Here is a 22,835-nt window from a genome sequence, read left to right on the forward strand (position 1 = left end):
TATGTGGCTTTGCCGCGATATGTGTGCAAGGAAAGATATGACCTTTTTGTGTTGGGTGGTCTTTGTCGTCCAAGCTATTTCAAACACCATCAGTGGTAAATACCTCTCTCACTCTCTCTCTCTCTCTCCTTCTCTCTCTCGTTCGATCGATCAATTGTGAATGAAAATTAGCTGGTAGCTTTGCATGCCTCCGAAAAGAGTATGATCATCATTATTCTGAAATCATGCTGCCTGGGAATGGTTCATTCTGTAACTACTATTGTTTCTTTATCTCAGGTAATTTACTCTAACAATGAATTACAGGATTAAACATAAACACTCTTTACACTTTTATGACGTACTTGCGGGAAAACGAAATCAAGCAAAGTGTGAATCATTAAAAAATATTAACTTTATGCCTTATGATATCATTATATTAATCTGTAGGAAAATTCAAGGCATTACAAATCCCAAAAATGAATAATTTAGCATTTACATTAAAATTACAACATTATTTGGCATTCACTTATATTTAAATGAACAAGCACACATATACCTTTAGTTGTGTCGCAAATATTCGTTTTCAGGTTGTATAGGGATGATTGTAATAAAATAACTATAATGAAAAGAACAATTACAAACATAAAGCCAAACGGACAATGAAGTTATCACTGCAGATAGGGATAGTAGGATCTGTCGTATACCACAGAGGTATAAGTTTTCACTTTTTTATTCCCAGAGTTATGTTACGTAGCTGAAAAATGTCCAAGCTAGAAAAATCGTATTTATTCATTTCTGTTTACAATGTTTGCTTAATTGTACCTTTGCCAAATTATGTAGATGGGATGGTTATTTCGAACACTCAATCAGTTTGGCTTCTCTTCATCGGTGTTATGATAATCGGATTATTAAAAGAGTTTAAAAAGCCCTCAGTCGCTTCTGAGATGGTTTTACAGAATAGGAGAGAAAAGTTGTCCACAGTCTTATGAAACAAACTAATATACGTTAATTGGATGCTTATCTTTTCTTAAATTAAAGGTATTTCGTGACAATACTTGATTCATCAACTTCGTATTTGAAAAACAAATTTCCTCGATTGTCCAAGAAATAAATTCCCTTGCAGATATGCAAACAATCTGTAAAACTATAGTTCACTAACAACTCATAGCAACTCGGTAATCACAGTCATTGCTTGATGTCACACACACACACACACACACACACACACATATATATATATATATATATATATATATATATATATATATATATATATATATATATATATATATATATATATGTGTATCTATATGTATGTATGTATGTATGTATGTATGCATCTATCTATCTATCTATCTATCTATCTATATATATATATATATATATATATATATATATATATATATATATATATATATATATATGCATTTGGAAATCACAAGCTATTTTGTTATACAACATTATAACGTTTTCGGTACTGACGATCAATATACAAAATAACGTTCTATAAAATTATCTGCAGCTGCAAATACAGCAAGGCAGGAAACCTACATGTATATGTATATCACGTAGCATAGATAAATGACAATGAGGTAAAGGTATCGAAAAGGGAAATGAGGATGCCAGTTATTCCTACAATCACGGATATTATTTCGTCAGTTGTTTATGATATATTGCAAAAGTTTGTGCAAAATGTGCGTTACATTAGTTGACGGCTGATGAATAACAGAATCGGGCTGTAACCGCTAAATAACTGCTCGCCAGATATGAAAAGTTTGCATGAGATTGAGAATTTTACAAATCTTACAAAATATATTTATAAAAAAATTTATGAATGAAATTACACACATGAACAAAGCACTTACCAAACATTTTTTTATTTCTTGTTGCATATGGTACTAATTTACGTGTCTAAAGACGATTTTTTATTTCTTTTCTGGGCTATATTTGGAAACTATGTGACTAATATAGAATATTTAGTCAATGAAATCCAACATCAAAGAAATTCTCAGATCTTCCCTCCACTAACGAAAATCTTTAATGAACACACGGGAAAAGCAAATCAACCAGATCGTGACATCTTTTAACTTGGTTATTGAGCATCAATAGAATTGTCAAAACTATGTAAATATATATGTAGCAGAGTAATAGAATTAAGCACATTTCCATAACATTCTTATCTGTCCACACTTTACTAATAATTGATTAATTGATTGATTGTGGTTTTACGGTCCACCAGCAATGTACGGTTACTTAGCGCCATATATAAGGTTAGATGTAAAATTATATTTATAGTTGATAAAAGGCTATTATCGACCAGCGATAACAAAGTCGAATAGTTAAAAACAAAACGATGAGATCGTAAGAGCAATATATAAAGCTTGCCAATTGACGGGGAATATAAATGGTGTGTGTCAATAAATAATTTGATCAAAAGGTTCTTAGTATGAAGGACGATATGTACATTACATAAAAATACTAAATGCGATAGCATATAAGTTATATCTTAGAGTAAATGTTTACTTCTTTCAGGAATTTTAAAATGCAAGAGACTTTTATTGTATCAAAAGGTTTACTAAGCTATCTCTAGGTACGCATTTAGACTTAAAACAAAGTCTTCGTCGAGGGACAGCAAATAACACATACACACACACACGCGCGAAGAATGACAATAGTAAAACAGTAAGTATTAACATCTCGGGACGAAAAAATTCTTCAGAATAATGAAGAGGTCTAAACTAAAGAAAAGGAGGATAATCATATAATAATTAAATGTATGGCTAGAATAATGCTAAAACTACATGACTAGAATTGATGATGTTATCATTGAACAAGGCGAACAAATATAAATGCAGGCAAGAAGTAGTAGAGCGAGTTGGCCTTACATTTTTTATATAGAATTGTGTGATAGCTAGTGCCTTTCTGGTGTCATGAATGTCACGTACTTTCTAACATATCGGGTGGCAAAAGTCTTGGTTATCAAAACCTCTGCTTGATATTGTAAGTAACGTCAGCAGTTAATGAACTCTTACAGTAGTATTCTAGGCCATTTGCTGACAAGTAGACAAACGTATGTCTTTACATATGTCCCTGTTCAGTATTATGTCTTGAGTTTAACTGTGCATGCACAAGGTGGTGTTACTAGTTGCATGGCCTACTTTAGCAACAAATATGTGATTCTAAAAGTATGCAGTAAAAACATCCTTAAGAGAAGTAGATGAGTAAGTAATATTCCCGTGTCTCCAGACAATTTGTGCTGTGTTTGAGGCATCTGGGTGGTATGACGTATGCTGTTAGGAACGGGCTATGATTGTTAAAGGTCTTAGCTTTGCTTCTATGTTGCTTCAGTTCATGGTCTTGGCTTTTATGTTGCCTGTTCTATGGCGTTGTTTTTATGTCTCCTTTCTTTTAAGTACCCTATTATATCCTCCAATATATTTACTGAGTGTCCCCTCGTTAGCTCATACATTTTATGCGAACAGATGGAAGATAAGACATATTGATAGGTGTCAAGTGATCTGCAATAAAAGTACTTTTGCCACCCGTTATGTTAGCTTCGTTTTGTACAATTGATCTGGTATCCAGGAATGTATTGAACTGATCGGACGACTAAAAACGTCAATTTGTTTTGTTGGATGAAACAATGCTAACTAATCTAAAGAACTACCTGAGCTGCTCTCGTGTCGCTATCAATTTGCTCTGAAAACGGTTAATATGTGCACATCATTTCCCGATATATGAGTTTCACAGTGACTTACATTTATAGACCTATGGTAAGTTTGATGCTTCGTTTACGGTAGGAACTGCTAATTGTTCAATTTGTCATGCAACATTTCTTGTTAGAAAATACTGAACAAGTTTTTTTTTTGCATTTGGATATTCCGTCATGGAACCTTTGGTTAATGGAAGGATGAAAAATACATTAAAAAGTTGCTACTTAATGTTTGTATTAATAAGAATAATATTTTTGCTCTGTTACATATGCGCACACTATTTAAAACAGATACAAAGACTATCAAGTGTCAAGTTGGATCAAATGCTGTTTGGAACTGGACATTTCATAATCCAACGGGTGACTTGATTTCTGTAACACATAACAATACGGAAATATTGGCAATCTCGGCAGAGGGAAATACTTCCTATAATGAACCAGAGTGGAAGGATCGAATGAAAGTTTACTTTTTTCGGCAAGGCCACGAAATTCAGCTGACCATTCGCCTCAAAAACATTTCAAAACATAATGAAGGACTATACAGTGCCAAGAGACAGCTGCAAGACGAAGATATATACACAGTAAACCTAATGGTGACAGGTTGGTTGAAGTTAAATATTTCATACTAAGATGATATCTGCTGTATAAAAAGCAACAAACACTACGCACTTTGTTAATTCTCAAATGGTATGCTACAGTTTGCAATTATATATATATATATATATATATATATATATATATATATATATATATATATATATATATATATATATATTCTCCAAAATGGATGAGCATAAGTGAAACTTCGCAGTAATTTAATAATATAAACAGAGTTAAAGACGACAAGAAATAAAAAATATCCAAACTATGCATAAAGACACGTTTCAATATATTTTTAACGTGAACAATTATTAAACATAGGCCGATATTAAAGGTGTTAAAGTATTTCAGGTTAGAGAAGTCATAGAGTAAATTAACTGATCAATTCTAATATATCTGATCTTTACCTCTCAAATCACTGGGACATTTAGGTGGTTAAAACACAGTGATTCTGCTAATCAAACCAGTACAAGCCAGTGGTCAATGGCACAGAACAAAGAGTTCTAAATCATTATGACTTCACACTAACATGCTGTGCAGACCCAATTTTTACGGATTCGCGAAAACAACATCAACAAATTTTCAATTTAGATAGATGGAAGGGACTATTACATCTACTAATGCTTTTTACTTCCAACATTATCGCAGGGCTGGGGACAGTAATAAATATGTTCACAAGGAACGTTGAAGGCGTATAGAACTGAAAGTATAAATAATTAAATTTATTCATTTTAATTGGCGTTCACTGTGTTCCGTCTATGGTTCTGCTGTCACATGGTAAATCATTGCATACAATCATTGTTCCTGGGAAGAAGAATATAGATAATCTCGTTGTATCATTAAATGTGGGATTACGTAGATACACTTTCAGGTGGGGTTTAAATGATGATCAAGACAAACAACGTTTGGATGATTTGTTTTGTATAGATCTGTAAAGAGACAATAGCGCGTCTTTGTTCCAGGGCATTCATTTTTATATGCTTGCGATAAGGTGGAGCGTATCATTTTGCAGTGTTTCCCTGTTTGTTTCCTTCCATATTTTGTTTATGCACAATAACTCTTCCCCCCCCCACCTACCATTACGAAACTTTGAATGTAGATCGCATTTGTCGCATGTTATAAACCTATTGATTTAGGACAAGGATATTTCCAAGAACAGGGTCAAAGGAGCGGAAAGAAAGAAAAATATTTCCAAGCATTAATTAAACTTGCATACCAGATAACTTGTCCAAACCTTCCTAACTGCATGCATTTGATATAAGATGCCTTTTGAATCTGTAGTCAAAGGTCAAGATTGCGAGAGAGATTGTAAAAGAGAAAATAGTTTCTATTCAATTTCTTGATTTCTTTATCACCTTCTTTGACAAAATATTATAGTTGGTTTGCATTTGAGAAAATAAAGACCCCATTAATTGTATCTCCACGATGAAGGTCAAACGCGAATCAGGAAAAACAATATCCGCAAAAATACCTAAGTTCTGTAATATAATCCTTTAGTAACTTATTTACCTTTGAGATATTTTAACGAGGTTACATAATCAAAGGCCAAGGTCACCGTGACTAAGAAACGAAACGGTTTCCACAAAATGACCATGGTCTTGTGAATTATTCGAAACATAATCTTGGACGTCCATTTGAGAAAATAAAAGGTGTAACAAGATAACCGGGTGGGATATTTCGGATTGACAACAGAACACGTTTTGACGACACATATATGGTTTAATGTGATTTATATGGGCAGTAGATTATGAAGATGTGTGCGTATTTATAATCCAAATGTTGGATTTATTTAACATAAAATGCACGGATTCAAAATACGAATAAATTAGTTCAGTAACAAAACAAAAAAAAAACCACAGGATAAATGGTTCACAAATGATTCAATAATGGAAAGATGAATATAGTTCACTCATATAGTAAACGATGTAAGCTTTTTACTCATAGTAAAAATGTATTCGCCCAGGTAGCGAAATTATGTTGCTAAACACAAGAACGGATATACCATCTATCTTTCCAGTCCTGAATGATACACTGGGTCTTACGAACCCAAAATTAGCCTACAGCTAATAAAATACACGTACGGAGATACACTCCGTTACCCGTGCACCATATCCGCTCCACAGCTCCTACGAATCAATTTCACAACTGCTACAGACTCCGGACCCTCGGAATACTATGATCACTCCGAACATTAGACCCTCCGGACACTCCAAATATTAGACCCTCCGGACACCCTGGTCCTTTGACGGCTCTACAGCTGGGTCACCTTAGTCACTCTTGACATTTGACACTCGGACACTACACATTAGACACTCCGGCACCTTAAACGCTCCGGACAAACGGACGTTTCTACACTCAGACAACACCGGACACCCCGGATATTCCGACCTTCAGACAACGCCGGACACCCCGGATATTCCTGCCCTCAGACAACACCGGACACCCCGGATATTCCTACCCTCAGACAACATCGGACACCCCGGATATTCCTACCCTCAGACAGCTGAAAATATACCCGATACAGTGTACTAAACTTGATACAGACATAATAACGTAAGGACGTCATACATGGTAAGTTATAAAGATTATATTATTATGGCAATTACAAAATGACAGGTTCAATAGTAAACCTAACCCTGCTCGATAAGACTATGGTAAACAATTCTTTAAAAAAATGTAGCTTTACATTACCAATATAAAATCCTGTACTACGTCGCAACAAGAATAAAAAATACACGCATTATACTGTATAAAGAAAACTATATAACAAACATGCAAAGGTAAATATGGTAATACACTAGTTATCACTTAAGACCAAACAATTACCTACCCCTACAGCTGGAGTTGTGCGAATCCTTTAAGCAGGCCGCTTGCTGACAAAACCATTAGTATTGTAAAGACCCTTTACATACAGTAAAGTATTTATACTTTTATACTTTTCGTTTCGCCGTATCGAAAGCACCTTGCACGTGTGGCATAGTACGAATCGTACTCACGATTTCGAAATACAATAGACCATATACATAATCACCCTCGGGTATCGTTGTACAGCGAAAAAACTAAACCCGAGTACATGTATTTAATGAATAACATTTACACCATTCCGTGACAAAGGGACATATTGATTCTGGGGTCAATAGGTTTGTTCTTTGACCACATTTTGATATGACACAAGGAAGACATTTAATAATTTTGACTGGTTGTATGTGCTAAATAAATAACAGGTTAGATCGTCTAACCCTCGAGCCGGTAATATTATTTAGAGTTTTGTTTCTTCTTTAGTGTATAAAATAAAAAATAAAAAAAACATGCTTGGGCGTCGACTTAGATTTTTCCAAATTATAGTCGGGTTTTGGGGGTGGGGTGGAGTAGAGTAATCATGGTTGTGAAATTTACGGTGTATTTGTATGGACAGAGCGTCCTCTGTAGTACCCCAGGTAATACAGTGTATAATACTTGTATACATAATGTTGGTTCCGGGGATGCGCGGTTTGTTTTGTTTGGTATACTGGTGTTAAGTGTCAATTTATATTTATAACTTTATTTTGATATATTGAATTTCTATCAAAATTCTGCATTCACCCGATTGTCAAATACCACTGTAACAAGGTAACCGGGTTGGACTTCGGATTTATAAAGAGCACTTTTGATGGTGATACAAATATAATATTTAATGATGAATGATTTGAATGAGAAAAGAATTATGATTAATACGTGCCTGTAAAAGATCCAAATATTGGAAAAATTAACATAATCCGCACGAACCTAACAATGCAACAAATGAAAATACAAATAAATGACCTTACACAGTAAAAAGGCAAAGGTGAATGATTCACAAGAATTTCACACGACAAAACGAATGATGCGTTTTACTCAAATAATAAAAGAAAAATCACTGAAACAGTGAACAAATGAGGTATTTTACTCAAATAGGAAAATGATGAAAACAAAGGGACATATATCAAAGAAAACATTTTTACAATGCCAAAACACTAGTAATACAAACTCCAAAATTGCCCACGGATAAAAAATTACATGTATGGAGTTACACACTCTGTCACTAGCACACTTGGCTACCAGTCACACTGGTCAATCAAGCAGTCAGTATTCGAGGTAGTCACCGACCACCATTCAATTTCTTGGTCAAACAAGCAATCAGCGCCCACCAATCGGTCAACAACGCCCGACCACCTGCTACTCGACCAGCAACACTGTATACTCAGCTATACGGCTGCTATGGTTCAGCTTTACAGCTGCTATGGTCAACGTCTATGGTTAGCTCTACAGCTGGTACCACGTCGACTCCGATCAGCTGAAAATACATCTAACACCGAGTACTATGCATGACACGGTCATATACGATAAAACGTAATGACGTTATATACGGTAAGCTATGCAGATTATATTATTGGCACAATAATTACGAAGCAATAAACAGGTTGAGTAGTGAATCTACCTGTGTCCGATAAGACTCTTATGGTACTACACGTTTCTTAATAAAACGGCGCTTTATTGCTAATATAAATTTCTTGCTAAGTCACAAACAAGAATAGAAAATATTTGCATTGTGCTAGGTAAGCTGAAGCTACATAGAAAATATACAAAAATAAAAAGTAGTAGTACAATAGTTACAACTTATAATATACATAAGAAATTAATAAATAACTCACATACCTCTACATCTGAAGATGTGCAAGTCCTTAAGTAGACCGCTCACTGACAATACGTTCCGTTATATGGAGATTTATTCTTATGGAGAGGCATTTATACACAGACAAAGTAGCAATACATCGTCTGTGTGCTGGAATTATTCGTTTTTTCTCATCGAAAGCACTTTGCACGTGCGGCATAGGATGAATCGAACACATTGTTTCGAAATCTTGTACAATATTGACTGAGATCACGTGAACTTCAACATCTTTAATCCTACCTTGTTCCCTTTGTCTTTCGCTGAGAAGGGATAAAGGAAAAAACGAATGCCCAAATTGGATGGGATGTAGGTCAATCAGTACTATGCAACTGGTGTCGTTGCCCGCGGCGCGATGCTTGCTTTTATGAATTGTTACTCTCTAACCTGTTTTATAATATTATTTTCATTCTATATAAATTTCGTTCAGATAATAATGCGCGAAAGTAATGAATGTAGGTTGCAGAGACAATTTTGTTAGCCTCTGTTTAGTATATATACGTCAGTTTATCAGTTTATAATTACACTTACATATTTTGCATTTATATATAGAAATTCAGGGATCTTATTGTCCTTTCAGTTCATTGTTAAAATTCAAACATATAACTAGTGTATGCTAGTGAATATCGAATCCCGTCCTCCATTTGGTTGCATCTTTTATTTTTGGTGAAGATGATTGACACTTGCTTGAGAAAGAAATATATCTGTCCAACGCTTGAATTTTATCTTTTCAATAAATACTTTAACAAACTTATTAAATCCAGTTGTGTTGCTCTTGAATAACATCGTGTCTATTTCAGATGGCCCATACAAAATTACATTCGTTCCAATTGAAACCACCATTAACGAATTCGGCTCTTTGAACATCACATGCTTGGCCGATTGTTATCAATTCTGCTCATTTCAATGGATAAAGCACGGTGACCAAGAGATTCATAATGTGTTGGTATCGGATATGGCCACAATGCAGATCTCAAATGCAACAAGAAAGGACACAGGGGATTACTCCTGCATTGCTACGAATACATTCACCAATAAAACCGTGGCTGATAACATCACCCTGGAAGTAATATGTAAGTACGTACTTTCGGAAAATGTGTATGCCTCTGTCAGTTTATATTATTTTGTTTGACATGACGTTATTCCGTTCACTTACATATGCTGTTATACCCACCTGAATACGAAATAAAAAATGATAAACATTTTACAATAATCATAAAAGAAGGTTATTATTACATATTTACCTAATTCCTGAAAAAAAAGATCCGTTAAACGTTAGATGTTAGATTGGTTAGGCCTACAAGATTTGGTTTAATAGAAGGAAAACGAAGACGATTTATATGCCACATCTCTTTAGTGCTCAGGACGACCACCACTACTACTACTGTAATTGCTACTGCCTTAATAATAATAATGATAATAATAATAATAATAATAATAATAAATTTATATTTATAACTTTATTTTGTTATATTTAATTTCTATCAAAATTCTGCATTCACCCGATTGTCAAATACCACTGTAACAAGATAACCGGGTTGGATTTCGGATTTATAAAGAACACTTTTGATGGTGATACAAATATAATATTTAATGATGAATGATTTGAATGAGAAAAGAATTGTGATTAATACGTTCGTGTATAAGATCCAAATATTGGAAAAATTAACATAATCCGCACGAACCTAACAATGCAACAAATGAAAATACAAATAAATGACCTTACACAGTAAAAAGGCAAAGGTGAATGATTCACAAGAATTTCACACGACAAAACGAATGATGTGTTTTACTCAAATAATAAAAGAAAGATCACTCAAATAGTTTACAAATAAGGTATTTTACTCAAATAGGAAAATGATGAAAACAAAGGGACATATATCATACAAAATATCTTTACAATACCAAAAACACTAGATAATACAAACTCCAAAATTGCCCACGGATAAAAATTACATGTATGGAGTTACACACTCTGTCACTAGCACACTTGGCTACCAGTCACACTGGTCAATCAAGCAGTCAGTATTCGAGGTAGTCACCGACCACCATTCAATTTCTTGGTCAATCAAGCAATCAGCGCCCACCAATCGGTCAGCAACGCCCGACCACCTGCTACTCGACCAGCAACACTGTATACTCAGCTATACGGCTGCTATGGTTCAGCTTTACAGCTGCTATGGTCAACGTCTATGGTTAGCTCTACAGCTGGTACCACGTCGACTCCGATCAGCTGAAAATACATCTAACACCGAGTACTATGCATGACACGGTCATATACGATAAAACGTAATGACGATACATACGGTAAGCTATGCAGATTATATTATTGGCACAATAATTACGAAGCAATAAACAGGTTGAGTAGTGAACCTACCTGTGTCCGATAAGACTCTTATGGTACTACACGTTTCTTAATAAAACGGCGCTTTATTGCTAATATAAATTTCTTGCTAAGTCACAAACAAGAATAGAAAATATTTGCATTGTGCTAGGTAAGCTGAAGCTACATAGAAAATATACAAAAATAAAAAGTAGTAGTACAATAGTTACAACTTATAATATACATAAGAAATTAATAAATAACTCACATACCTCTACATCTGAAGATGTGCAAGTCCTTAAGTAGACCGCTCACTGACAATACGTTCCGTTATATGGAGATTTATTCTTATGGTGAGGAATTTATACACAGACAAAGTAGCAATACATCGTCTGTGTGCTGGAATTATTCGTTTTTTCTCATCGAAAGCACTTTGCACGTGCGGCATAGGATGAATCGAACACATTGTTTCGAAATCTTGTACAATATTGACTGAGATCACGTGAACTTCAACATCTTTAATCCTACCTTGTTCCCTTTGTCTTTCGCTGAGAAGGGATAAAGGAAAAAACGAATGCCCAAATTGGATGGGATGTAGGTCAATCAGTACTATGCAACTGGTGTCGTTGCCCGCGGCGCGATGCTTGCTTTTATGAATTGTTACTCTCTAACCTGTTTTATAATATTATTTTCATTCTATATAAATTTCGTTCAGATAATAATGCGTGAAAGTAATGAATGTAGGTTGCAGAGACAATTTTGTTAGCCTCTGTTTAGTATATATACGTCAGTTTATCAGTTTATAATTACACTTACATATTTTGCATTTATATATAGAAATTCAGGGATCTTATTGTCCTTTCAGTTCATTGTTAAAATTCAAACATATAACTAGTGTATGCCAGTGAATATCGAATCCCGTCCTCCATTTGGTTGCATCTTTTATTTTTGGTGAAGATGACTGACACTTGCTTGAGAAAGAAATATATCTGTCCAACGCTTGAATTTTATCTTTTCAATAAATACTTTTACAAACTTATTAAATCCAGTTGTGTTGCTCTTGAATAACATCGTGTCTATTTCAGATGGCCCATACAAAATTACATTCGTTCCAATTGAAACCACCATTAACGAATTCGGCTCTTTGAACATCACATGCTTGGCCGATTGCTATCAATTCTGCTCATTTCAATGGATAAAGCACGGTGACCAAGAGATTCATAATGTGTTGGTATCGGATATGGCCACAATGCAGATCTCAAATGCAACAAGAAAGGACACAGGGGATTACTCCTGCATTGCTACGAATACATTCACCAATAAAACCGTGGCTGATAACATCACCCTGGAAGTAATATGTAAGTACGTACTTTCGGAAAATGTGTATGCCTCTGTCAGTTTATATTATTTTGTTTGACATGACGTTATTCCGTTCACTTACATATGCTGTTATACCCACCTGAATACGAAATAAAAAATGATAAACATTTTACAATAATCATAAAAGAAGGTTATTATTACATATTTACCTAATTCCTGAAAAAAAAGATCCGTTAAACGTTAGATGTTAGATTGGTTAGGCCTACAAGATTTGGTTTAATAGAAGGAAAACGAAGACGATTTATATGCCACATCTCTTTAGTGCTCAGGACGACCACCACTACTACTACTGTAATTGCTACTGCCTTAATAATAATAATGATAATAATAATAATAATAATAAATTTATATTTATAACTTTATTTTGTTATATTTAATTTCTATCAAAATTCTGCATTCACCCGATTGTCAAATACCACTGTAACAAGATAACCGGGTTGGATTTCGGATTTATAAAGAACACTTTTGATGGTGATACAAATATAATATTTAATGATGAATGATTTGAATGAGAAAAGAATTGTGATTAATACGTTCGTGTATAAGATCCAAATATTGGAAAAATTAACATAATCCGCACGAACCTAACAATGCAACAAATGAAAATACAAATAAATGACCTTACACAGTAAAAAGGCAAAGGTGAATGATTCACAAGAATTTCACACGACAAAACGAATGATGTGTTTTACTCAAATAATAAAAGAAAGATCACTCAAATAGTTTACAAATAAGGTATTTTACTCAAATAGGAAAATGATGAAAACAAAGGGACATATATCATACAAAATATCTTTACAATACCAAAAACACTAGATAATACAAACTCCAAAATTGCCCACGGATAAAAATTACATGTATGGAGTTACACACTCTGTCACTAGCACACTTGGCTACCAGTCACACTGGTCAATCAAGCAATCAGTATTCGAGGTAGTCACCGACCACCATTCAATTTCTTGGTCAATCAAGCAATCAGCGCCCACCAATCGGTCAACAACGCCCGACCACCTGCTACTCGACCAGCAACACTGTATACTCAGCTATACGGCTGCTATGGTTCAGCTTTACAGCTGCTATGGTCAACGTCTATGGTTAGCTCTACAGCTGGTACCACGTCGACTCCGATCAGCTGAAAATACATCTAACACCGAGTACTATGCATGACACGGTCATATACGATAAAACGTAATGACGATACATACGGTAAGCTATGCAGATTATATTATTGGCACAATAATTACGAAGCAATAAACAGGTTGAGTAGTGAACCTACCTGTGTCCGATAAGACTCTTATGGTACTACACGTTTCTTAATAAAACGGCGCTTTATTGCTAATATAAATTTCTTGCTAAGTCACAAACAAGAATAGAAAATATTTGTATTGTGCTAGGTAAGCTGAAGCTACATAGAAAATATACAAAAATAAAAAGTAGTAGTACAATAGTTACAACTTATAATATACATAAGAAATTAATAAATAACTCACATACCTCTACATCTGAAGATGTGCAAGTCCTTAAGTAGACCGCTCACTGACAATACGTTCCGTTATATGGAGATTTATTCTTATGGTGAGGAATTTATACACAGACAAAGTAGCAATACATCGTCTGTGTGCTGGAATTATTCGTTTTTTCTCATCGAAAGCACTTTGCACGTGCGGCATAGGATGAATCGAACACATTGTTTCGAAATCTTGTACAATATTGACTGAGATCACGTGAACTTCAACATCTTTAATCCTACCTTGTTCCCTTTGTCTTTCGCTGAGAAGGGATAAAGGAAAAAACGAATGCCCAAATTGGATGGGATGTAGGTCAATCAGTACTATGCAACTGGTGTCGTTGCCCGCGGCGCGATGCTTGCTTTTATGAATTGTTACTCTCTAACCTGTTTTATAATATTATTTTCATTCTATATAAATTTCGTTCAGATAATAATGCGTGAAAGTAATGAATGTAGGTTGCAGAGACAATTTTGTTAGCCTCTGTTTAGTATATATACGTCAGTTTATCAGTTTATAATTACATTTACATATTTTGCATTTATATATAGAAATTCAGGGATCTTATTGTCCTTTCAGTTCATTGTTAAAATTCAAACATATAACTAGTGTATGCCAGTGAATATCGAATCCCGTCCTCCATTTGGTTGCATCTTTTATTTTTGGTGAAGATGATTGACACTTGCTTGAGAAAGAAATATATCTGTCCAACGCTTGAATTTTATCTTTTCAATAAATACTTTTACAAACTTATTAAATCCAGTTGTGTTGCTCTTGAATAACATCGTGTCTATTTCAGATGGCCCATACAAAATTACATTCGTTCCAATTGAAACCACCATTAACGAATTCGGCTCTTTGAACATCACATGCTTGGCCGATTGCTATCAATTCTGCTCATTTCAATGGATAAAGCACGGTGACCAAGAGATTCATAATGTGTTGGTATCGGATATGGCCACAATGCAGATCTCAAATGCAACAAGAAAGGACACAGGGGATTACTCCTGCATTGCTACGAATACATTCACCAATAAAACCGTGGCTGATAACATCACCCTGGAAGTAATATGTAAGTACGTACTTTCGGAAAATGTGTATGCCTCTGTCAGTTTATATTATTTTGTTTGACATGACGTTATTCCGTTCACTTACATATGCTGTTATACCCACCTGAATACGAAATAAAAAATGATAAACATTTTACAATAATCATAAAAGAAGGTTATTATTACATATTTACCTAATTCCTGAAAAAAAAGATCCGTTAAACGTTAGATGTTAGATTGGTTAGGCCTACAAGATTTGGTTTAATAGAAGGAAAACGAAGACGATTTATATGCCACATCTCTTTAGTGCTCAGGACGACCACCACTACTACTGCTATAATTACTACTGCCATAATAATAATAATAATAATGATAATAATAATAATAATGATAATGAGTTTTACCTTTCCGATCAGTACTTACAGAAACTTATCAAATCGTACTGTGTTCTACTTGAATTATATCTTGTCTTCTTTAGATGGCCCATACAACATTACCATCGTTCCAAATGAAAACACCATTGACGAATTTGACGCCTTGTCTATCACTTGCTTGGCTGACTGTTATGTTCCCTGTTCATTTCAATGGATTAAGCACAGTAATAATGATATTAAAACAATGTTGATATCGGACTTGGCTACACTGGTAATCTCAAATACAACACGAAAAGATGCTGGAAATTACTCTTGCATAGCTACGAATACAGTCATCAAAAAAACCTTGGTTGATAACTTCAGCCTGGATGTTATATGTGAGTCTCTTCTTGTATCATTTCGAATGCAATGTATACTTCTGTCACTTTTTAACATTTTGGCATGACTTCCATTCGCATTGCTTTCAGATGCCGTTATATCCACTGAATAAGACAAAACGTATAGTGTATACATCAAACGAACATAAAAAGACTCCTATGAAAACCACACAGCCCCTTAAAATCAGACTAGTATGGCATTAGATGTGTAGTTGAATATACAGAAAATGAAGTCGTTTCTATATGTCCTTACTTCTTCAGGACTATTATTACTACTATTACTACTTCTACTACTACTCTTTAACCTTTTGCATAAGTACGTATTTGAACTTTGTCAAATCTTGTTTTGTTGTTTTTAAATGACGCCAGTCTTTTTCAGATGATCCAGACAACATTACCATCGTTCCAAATAAAACCACCATACAGGAATTTGACGCCTTATCCATCAATTGCTTGGCCGACTGTTATATATCCTGTTCATTTCAATGGATAAAGCACATTGATCATGATATTCCAGAGATACTGATATCGGACATATCTACAATGATAATCTCAAATACAACAAGGAAGGACGCCGGGAATTATTCTTGCATAGCTAAGAATACAGTCACTAATAAAGCCGTGGTTGGTAACATTACCCTGGAAGTTATATGTAAGTATCTCATAGCATTCTTTCAAATAATAGAGATACTTCTGTCAATTGATATTACTTCTCATTCCTTCATTCATTTTGCTTTCGCATGCTGTCTTAGCTACATAAGAAATATGACGTAAACATTACAATACTCATCTAAGAAGAGTAATATGAAATAGTTTTGCACAATCCATTAAAAATGATCCGTTTTCATAATTTAAATTAATTGCACATATACGGTATTGTTGAATGTACGGAAATCGAAGACGAGTTCTATATCGTTTCGCTCTCGAGCTGTATAATAATAATAATAATAATAATAATAATAATAATAATAATAATAATTATTATTATTATTATTATTATTATTATTATTATTATTATTAACATAGTCATCTCCGTTTTGGAAATGATGGTACCTGACACTATCTTCTCTTTGCTATTTTCCACGGTTTACGTTACAGAATTACAATTCAGCAATGTGCCTATTTTCCATTATATGACCACAATTATTTTAATTAGTTTGAATAATTGCATTATGAAGTATGCTTTGGATCTTTTTAATTAAAAGGTTGAAGTAATAAATTGTGTCTCTTTTCAGATGGTCCTAGTTTCTTATACTTCAATGAAGTGAAAATAAAGAATGATCCAAACACGGAGCAATTCAAATTTGTCAGCTGTTTTGCAGATTGCTATCCCCCATGCGAATATTCGCTTTTTGGGCCAGGGGTGGACATTGTAAACTCTAAAGATAATTTCTATAACATAAGGGAGAAGGGAACTTATGTATGCCGAGCAGTTAATCCAACAACAGGAAAAGCTTCAGGGGCAATTTTCTTGACCATTTCGCATGAATTCGGTAAAGCATGTTGTACTAGCACCTTTTAATAGTTTAATGACAATACAAAATAAAGCAAGGATGATATTTTTCATCGATAGCGTGAACTTAATGTTATCGTTTCTATTTAAGCCACTGTTAAAGCTTTTGTGTATGCACATATTAGTTTGAGATTATAATGTGAGGCAGTTGTAGTAAAAAGAGGTAACAACATCATACATCTGCTATTTTAGTCCATTGTCATTTCATCAGCCCATTTCTTTTAAAGATCATATTTTATAAGTGTATTTTTCTTTCAAACAAGAGAAGTGGATTCTTGAGCAGGTATGGACCTTGAGTCAGTTGCAATTTATTTGATATGACAGACATTAAATTTTCTTAGGTTGAAATCTTAATGCCATCACTTACGAAGAAATATGGATTAGGAAAATTTTTAAGTTAAGTTGACTGATGCGAGATCCCACACGATGAGCATGCCCTGCAACGTTAATGGCATCATAGGTGTGACTTTGTTGCGTATTAACATATATACCGTATTCCTCGCGGTGATTCACACACTAAAAGACGAACAAAGCCATAGTGGCAAGTATTTGGGTAAAGGTGACCTCTTTGTGTTAATAACTTAGTATTTCCGAAAGACAAATGCATGTTAGCATTAGTTATCCATGACAAAACAAACAAATTTACAAACCTTTTAAAAGTATAAAAAGATTATTTGGTGATATAGTATAATAATTAGTAAGAATGTACGAATCCTATTAAAAATAGTAAAGAGTATGCGATATATGGAGATAAGTGTTTCCACTTTCATAAACTAACTCCTACAACACCAGAAACTACAGCTGCGATAAGAGAGTCACGATATACGCAGTTCTGCGTTCGTTTGGGTAAAGTAAAACTTAATTTTATGAGAATACCCCTTATCCGTTATGCTAAAGAAACTTTACAGTTTGATGCTATTGCAAATGACACTCCGTGATCGTTCTTCCGTAGAATGACAGAATACGAATGTTGTACTTACAGAAATAAATCAAAGATAAACGTTACATTCAATCTTTATTCTTCAATGCACTGTTATTTAGTTAGAATTTGGGATTATATATTGGAATCGTGAAATTCAAGTCTTATCATTAGTTCAGGTGATTGTTTTGATTTCTCTGAAGAGGGAAATGGATGCAATAGATCGTACATCATAACATATTAACTAAAGAAAAAAATGTTAGCCTTTATTTGTTCTCTGTAACTCTTTCACACTGATGTAACTGTTAATGTAATGTCTTACAATATCAGACCTAATTTTTATGCAAAGCTAAAATAGGTTTGTAAGTTTTAGAATGTCCCCATAGGGAATCTGTTCTCAGAATGGAATGATCTTGCAATTAGCAAAACTTCTGGTAGTTTTGGATAATACGTATATTTTGACTGGAAGTTTCACGAGCAACCAAAATGTGTCGCCAAAGATCCCATGCCACCTATTGTACAAAGAATTTGAGCACAAACCTCAATCCGACGGTTAAAGCCTTTTACAGCCTGTAACTTTAATGTGATTAGTTGATTGCCTACTACCTTTCCGATATATGTCTATTTCTATCATTTCTGATTTCAGGGGTTTTGAGCTTTACCTTGAGAATCGTGCTGTGACGCTTTTGACAATATAGGGCCAGGTGTCACCTTAAGAATATATATCTAGAATTATTTTAGAACTTTATAAAATGTTCTTGGAAAATAGCTAATTTTGAGAAAGGAGCAGTAGATAATCACTTCAATAGTAGTACAGCCTTACTATTAATGCAAGACAAAATGCTGCATGAGTAACAACTGGTCTCAAAGGTTAATAACCGAGGACATCAACCATGTTAGTCTTTAGATACAGCATTGACGAGGATACAGTTTGGCTAAGTGTGTTACACATACTATGCTTACATAACATTCCCAAATATACAATTTGGTCGAAAGTGGTCTACATGAAATGTGTTATTCTGCAGATATGACATTCAGAAAGAAATAACTTGACCGTGGATTGTATTTATCAGACGTATTCGTCTTCATATACAACGTTGACAAATATACGTTTCGGTCGAAATGAATGTATTCAGCGTCTTTTTATGCAGATATAAAATGGACAAATGCACAATATTTGTCAAACCATTTATACATACGATGTGTTATTCTGCTTAAATACCATGGACAAAAACACAATCTGGCCGAAAGTGATATACAAACAATGTTTTTTTTTGTGTGTGGCAAATATACCATTGACAAGGACACAATTGGGCTGTTGCTTTATTTTGCAGATTTAAATTTACAGACATTCATTTTTGTTCAGGGATTTATTTATTTAGATGCTTACAATTGTAGCCTCATAAACCTTTGACAGTAAAACAATATTGTCTAATAATGTATGAAACCAGCACGGAATTTAGTATGAATTATATTTTCGAAATCGAATTAATTATATTTCGAAATGATATATCTTAGATTGTCCATTCTATATTAAAGTCGCATTACTTTCATAACACCTTCAGCAAACAAGTTACTTTTGAAAAGATAGGACTAGTTTTATACTTTCTTTATATTATTAAGAAGGTATATACTGTTTTGATTTTTCATACCTATGTCATTGGATTATAATTTCTGTCACGGTCGTACTTAATGTATGTTCCATATGCAATCAAAGGGAAGTAAAGTCAGATTTTGCTGGTTCGATTTATACAAAGATAACACTGTAAAATGTAAATGTTAAACATAGTTTTAACTTTTCCAACCACTTTTTCAATATTGAGATTAAGCTAAGCTGTGAAAATTCCATGTATTGCAGATTACTTTCAATAGGATCTTTGGTACGATATTACTATATTGATAATCTTTGTACCAGGTGTTATGTCTCCCCAAAGCTGCGTTATTGTTGGCGAGACATCAAGGTATGTGGAACCCTTGTTTGAGTATCAGGTTATGTCGCTTACGGCCAATAATGGGTGGAAAAAGTGAATGTTGTGTTCAGTGTGTTTCATAAGGTCTCACAAATGCTGTATCTCTAAGGCATCCTCGCTTAATATTACAGAGACAACAGAATCGCCTTCTCTGACTAACATCCTGTTAGGCACAGCTGCAATTCTCCCGTGTTTGATTAGTGGATTCCTTGTATATAAACTACGAAAACGGTAAGCAATGAAAACGTATTCTTCCCTGCAGTTCTTTTAAAGACATATTTGCGAAATGTTAACCGTGGAATCATTTAATTTAACCATACTTAATTAACAGTGCCGCTTTAAGTGTTAACAAAGCTTAATGTGAATGAACCATTTTTTTTATTTCGACGTCTTTATGAATTTCTTTCTGTTTCCAAAGCAAATAGGTATAATTTTGCACTGTTTAGTCGATGATCAGAATGTTTAGAAATAACCCTGTTTTTAAAATGCTACCCCGCCAAAACAAATATTAAAAGGGCTTAAATTTGAACAAATATGGTGCAAAGTAAATCTTACAAAGCGTGCAATCCATGTAATTATCTGTACAATCAAAAGACAAAATATCGATTTATTTAAAAAGGAATTACGAATTTCATTTTATTTTATTATACTCTCGACATAGTATTTCACATTTTTTGTAGCGTATTTAAAATTGTAAGCTTTGTTATTGACGTTGCAGGTGTTTTAAGCCAAATAGGAACAGCAGCACCACTGTGGAGATTGTTCCGCCAAATGATAGCCTTGGAACTGACAGAGACTTTGAATTAGTACGTAGAGAAATAGTTTCAGCTGCTAACTACTGGACAATAGAAGAAGATACGACAGGAGGGTTACATACAGTTATCGACGAAAACGGTGATTTAACAAGTCAAAGCTTAGGATTGACATCTATAATTCCAAAGAACCTGCAAGAACTTCCTCTACAGTCAGATGAAGATGCGTACCTTCATCCCATATGAATAAATTTATATTTATGTTAGTTTAAAGCCACATTTGTTATTTCATGATGAACATATCCGTTTTACATTCCAAGAATTAACACTGCAACTTTATCTCCAAGAAATATTTTTTCCTTGACAATTTCTGTGTTGAATAGGGAATATCATATTTTAGTGTTATTGTGATAATTTGTCGCTCAATTGTATCAATTTCACGAATCATCTCCAATGAGTGAGATAGGCAAAAGGTTAAATTAGTCTCAATGAAATTGAATAAAACAGCAAGAGATCACATAATAAAATAATCCTATTTAATTTGTTTTGCACAGAGAGAAACGTAGTAGATTTGTGACAGGATGATCAAGGCAGGGAGTAGAAGTTAGCGAATAAATTGAAAACAATTTCGTGATTGAAACGTTTATTTGTAATGTAATTGAAGAATCCCTCATCTCGCAACAAGGATATCAAATTCTAGGACTTGTACAATTGTAAATAAGGTACGCTTGTCACAAAGGATTGCTACGAATATCCCATTTGCATTGTGTGTTTGACGTTTGTCATAATTGTTTTTATTAAGTAGAGCGTTTGTCTTTTGGATGCTGTGAAAGAACATTTAGTTTCATATGGAATTTAATTCACAATTCTGTAAGTGTCTTTTTCTTTTTCTTTTACGAAATAAATTGTTTCTTGAATTTTAAATAATTGATGGTTTCACATTCTATCTGTTTCATATCGTAAGACCTATATTTGTTACAGATACTGAGGACCGTTCCAAGACCTTACTTTGTATACAACATTTCAGAGATATTAACAATTGTATGCAATATTTAAATTGACGTTCTTTCATAATTTTTATTGTCTCTGGACAAGGGTTTTATTGCACACATCTTTATGGAAATCAGCAAGCATTCACAATGTCATCTAAACTTGAGAACTTTTAATTACTACCCAGGAAGGCTTAAAGTCTATGACAGAAATAGAGTTGCTTGAACTTAGTATACATTATGATCTTTCACAAGCGATAATATCTTTAACAAGGCATGATATAAAGAATATTTTATTTCAGTATTTGGTGGAAAGAATGTTCAGATAATAGTGCACTGGGTTTGAATATTAACGCTGTATCTGATTTTGATCTGATATTTAAATAATTATAGTTAAGTAATCAGATGGAAAATAATTTTTAAAAATTCGGTTTTAGAAGGAAATATTGGAAATGCAATATCAGTGACAGAGAGAAAAATAAAAACAAATGCAGAGAGAGAGAGAAAGAATGAGCGAGCGAGAGAGAGAGAGAGAGAGAGAGAGAGAGAGAGAGAGAGAGAGAGGGAATAGAAAACAATGGAAATCCAAATACAGAGAGAAAAAGAGGAGAGGGATATAAAAATAAAAATGCAGTCAGCCACAGAAAAGAGAACGAAATGCAGCAAAAGAGACAGAGGGTGATAATAACGAAGAGGGACATAA

At 33.9% G+C, this 22,835-nt stretch overlaps 1 protein-coding gene across 1 annotated transcript; it reads left to right on the forward strand.

Annotated features, from left to right (window-relative positions):
- Positions 1-16: 16 nt before the first annotated feature.
- Positions 17-22,070, forward strand: LOC149778553 (cell adhesion molecule CEACAM5-like). Its single transcript, XM_089939459.1, has 10 exons — positions 17-95; positions 3,983-4,291; positions 9,779-10,051; positions 12,387-12,659; positions 14,989-15,261; positions 15,717-15,989; positions 16,369-16,641; positions 17,225-17,482; positions 20,523-20,622; positions 21,110-22,070. The coding sequence occupies exons 1-10, from the start codon at positions 20-22 to the stop codon at positions 21,387-21,389; spliced, it is 2,388 nt and encodes a 795-aa protein (XP_089795585.1). The 5' UTR covers positions 17-19; the 3' UTR covers positions 21,390-22,070.
- Positions 22,071-22,835: the final 765 nt, after the last annotated feature.

Source organism: Sinohyriopsis cumingii, chromosome 17 (assembly GCF_028554795.1).
Source record: "Sinohyriopsis cumingii isolate HCF-2022 chromosome 17, ASM2855479v2, whole genome shotgun sequence".
Lineage (NCBI taxonomy): Eukaryota > Metazoa > Mollusca > Bivalvia > Unionida > Unionidae > Sinohyriopsis > Sinohyriopsis cumingii.

Coding starts and splice junctions, on each gene's coding strand:
- LOC149778553 (XM_089939459.1), top strand. CDS start 20: ATGTGTGCAAGGAAAGATATGACCTTTTTGTGTTGGGTGGTCTTTGTC. Junction 96..3,982: donor TATTTCAAACACCATCAGTG/GTAAATACCTCT, acceptor TATTTAAAACAG/ATACAAAGACTATCAAGTGT. Junction 16,642..17,224: donor CATTACCCTGGAAGTTATAT/GTAAGTATCTCA, acceptor GTCTCTTTTCAG/ATGGTCCTAGTTTCTTATAC.